Source organism: Ailuropoda melanoleuca, chromosome 15 (genome assembly GCF_002007445.2).
Source record: "Ailuropoda melanoleuca isolate Jingjing chromosome 15, ASM200744v2, whole genome shotgun sequence".
In the NCBI taxonomy this organism is placed as follows: Eukaryota; Metazoa; Chordata; class Mammalia; order Carnivora; family Ursidae; genus Ailuropoda; species Ailuropoda melanoleuca.
Window position 1 is genome coordinate 86,895,280 of NC_048232.1, and position 1,834 is coordinate 86,897,113.

At 46.2% G+C, this 1,834-nt stretch overlaps 1 protein-coding gene across 1 annotated transcript in view; it reads right to left on the bottom strand.

Annotated features, from left to right (window-relative positions):
* PHF21B (PHD finger protein 21B) overlaps window positions 1–1,403 on the bottom strand; it is a 96,914-nt gene extending 95,511 nt beyond the window's left edge. Inside the window, exon 1 of the mRNA XM_034644013.1 lies at window positions 549–1,403. Within this exon, the coding sequence (XP_034499904.1) occupies window positions 549–560 (12 nt within the window). The 5' untranslated portion in view covers window positions 561–1,403. The remainder of the gene's footprint in view (window positions 1–548) is intronic.
* Window positions 1,404–1,834: the final 431 nt, after the last annotated feature.

Below are 1,834 nucleotides of genomic sequence, written 5' to 3' on the forward strand. Positions count from 1 at the left end.
TTTTTTTTTTTTTTTTTAAAGGAAAATATGTGAACTCCGTTTTCAAACAGCAGGGTCCTATGGAAGCTGGTTTCCTGTTTATCCCCCTATCTACCCATGGTGGGAGACACACCAGAGAGTTATACAGGATTTGTATCTCTCTACTTCTAACCGACAACCAACCTATTTACTTCTATGAGTCCTTGATAAATATCTTGAAACACTCGTCCATGTTTCTAGAAATCACTGAAAAAAATTCCAGTGTCAAGGGCATGAATGGGAAATTGATGGCTGGGCACCAAAAGATATTACTCAGCTGCTATTGTATTCCTAACAGATGTGGATAATGGGCTCATCCGTTTGCTTTACTATCTAGTCCATCATCCACGTATGCACTTTTAATTGAAACTTAACCTTTACATCCCACATTCCAGGCAGGAGCAGCACAAAAACACATCTCCAGAAGTGTAAATGGCATGAGTTTCTTCCCGAGCAAATCCAAACATGAGCACTACCTTTGATTTTATGTTGAGTCAAAAACAAACTCTAAAATACTGGCCTTTTCATACCTGCTTCCACATTTCCGCTACTCCCGGGCAGGTTCCGAGGTGACCAAGCAGAGCCCCGCTGCTCCTCTTCCAGACCCTGGGTGCAGCCCAGAATCACCTCCAGGAGCTTGTTCATGGACCTTTCCCCGGCCGAGCGGCCAATCATCACCAAACTCTCCCAAGGAGGGAGAGCCGAGTAAATGTTAAGTCTACCCAACTCATTTCACAGGTGACCTCTGAAAGATTTCACAGCGGAGCTTGGGAGAGACAAGGCAGCTTTATTAGAATGCTGCACCACGGCCTCGGCCCCCTCCCCTCCCTCTTTTATGAGCCCTTGTTATATAAAATACCACAAAGGGAAAAGGAAAAACAACAGATAGTTCCAAACACAAGTTCCGATGGCCAGGCCCAACACTGGCTGCTTACGAGATGTTATATTCAGTCATTTAAGAGAGAAACATTTTTAAAAGGCCGGAGAACAAAAGTTTTCCTTGTTTCCTTTCTTTTTGAACACACACTCAACACACACAAAAAGATGGAGGTACATTCCACTCGCAAGCATCTTTCCTTTCCCGAGTTCAAATTTAAAGGCAAAGGCAGCAAGGAGTAGGACAGCTCCACTCCTTCCCCGAAGCTGCACCGGAGCCTCCAAACAGAATTTTCAAATGTTTCTCTCAGCCTCATCTAAATTCCGGCATGACAGATAATAAATAGCTACTCATTTACTATCATCATAAAATTTTAAACAGCCTTGAAACACTTGCTACAATACAGAAAAAAATGATCAAACCCAAGCTATGAAAAGCCACTCCAATAGTAAAACTATTGCCACGTAGAAACACACATAAAGACATTGTTGCAATAAAAGCTGCTGGATTACTGGATTCTCTCTCCCTCTCCCTCCCTCCCTCTCTCTCTTAAATCTTCCACTCAGAGCATAAGAGTCAACAACTTGCCGTTTTACCCAGTGAAAAAAGGGTTTAGCAACCCTCAGCTAGCACACTGTACCGGATTTGGTGATGGGGTTCTTTTTCTAAAAAAAAATAATAAAGTATCTGATTTGATTCTACACAGTGATTAAACATCTTTGTGCTCAGCGAAGGGTCTTCCAACCCCTCCCCCTCCAAAAATGGCATCAAAGCAATCAAAATGGTAATGCCGGGCCTGGGTCCCCTCCCCCCGCGAACTCCCCGACTTCGCCGGGGCCGCGCGCCGGACCCCCCTCCGGCGGGAATGGAAGCTTCCACGCCTGGACGGGGGCGCGGCGCGGGCCGGGCGGGCGGGCGCGCGCGGCCGGGGAGGGGGGG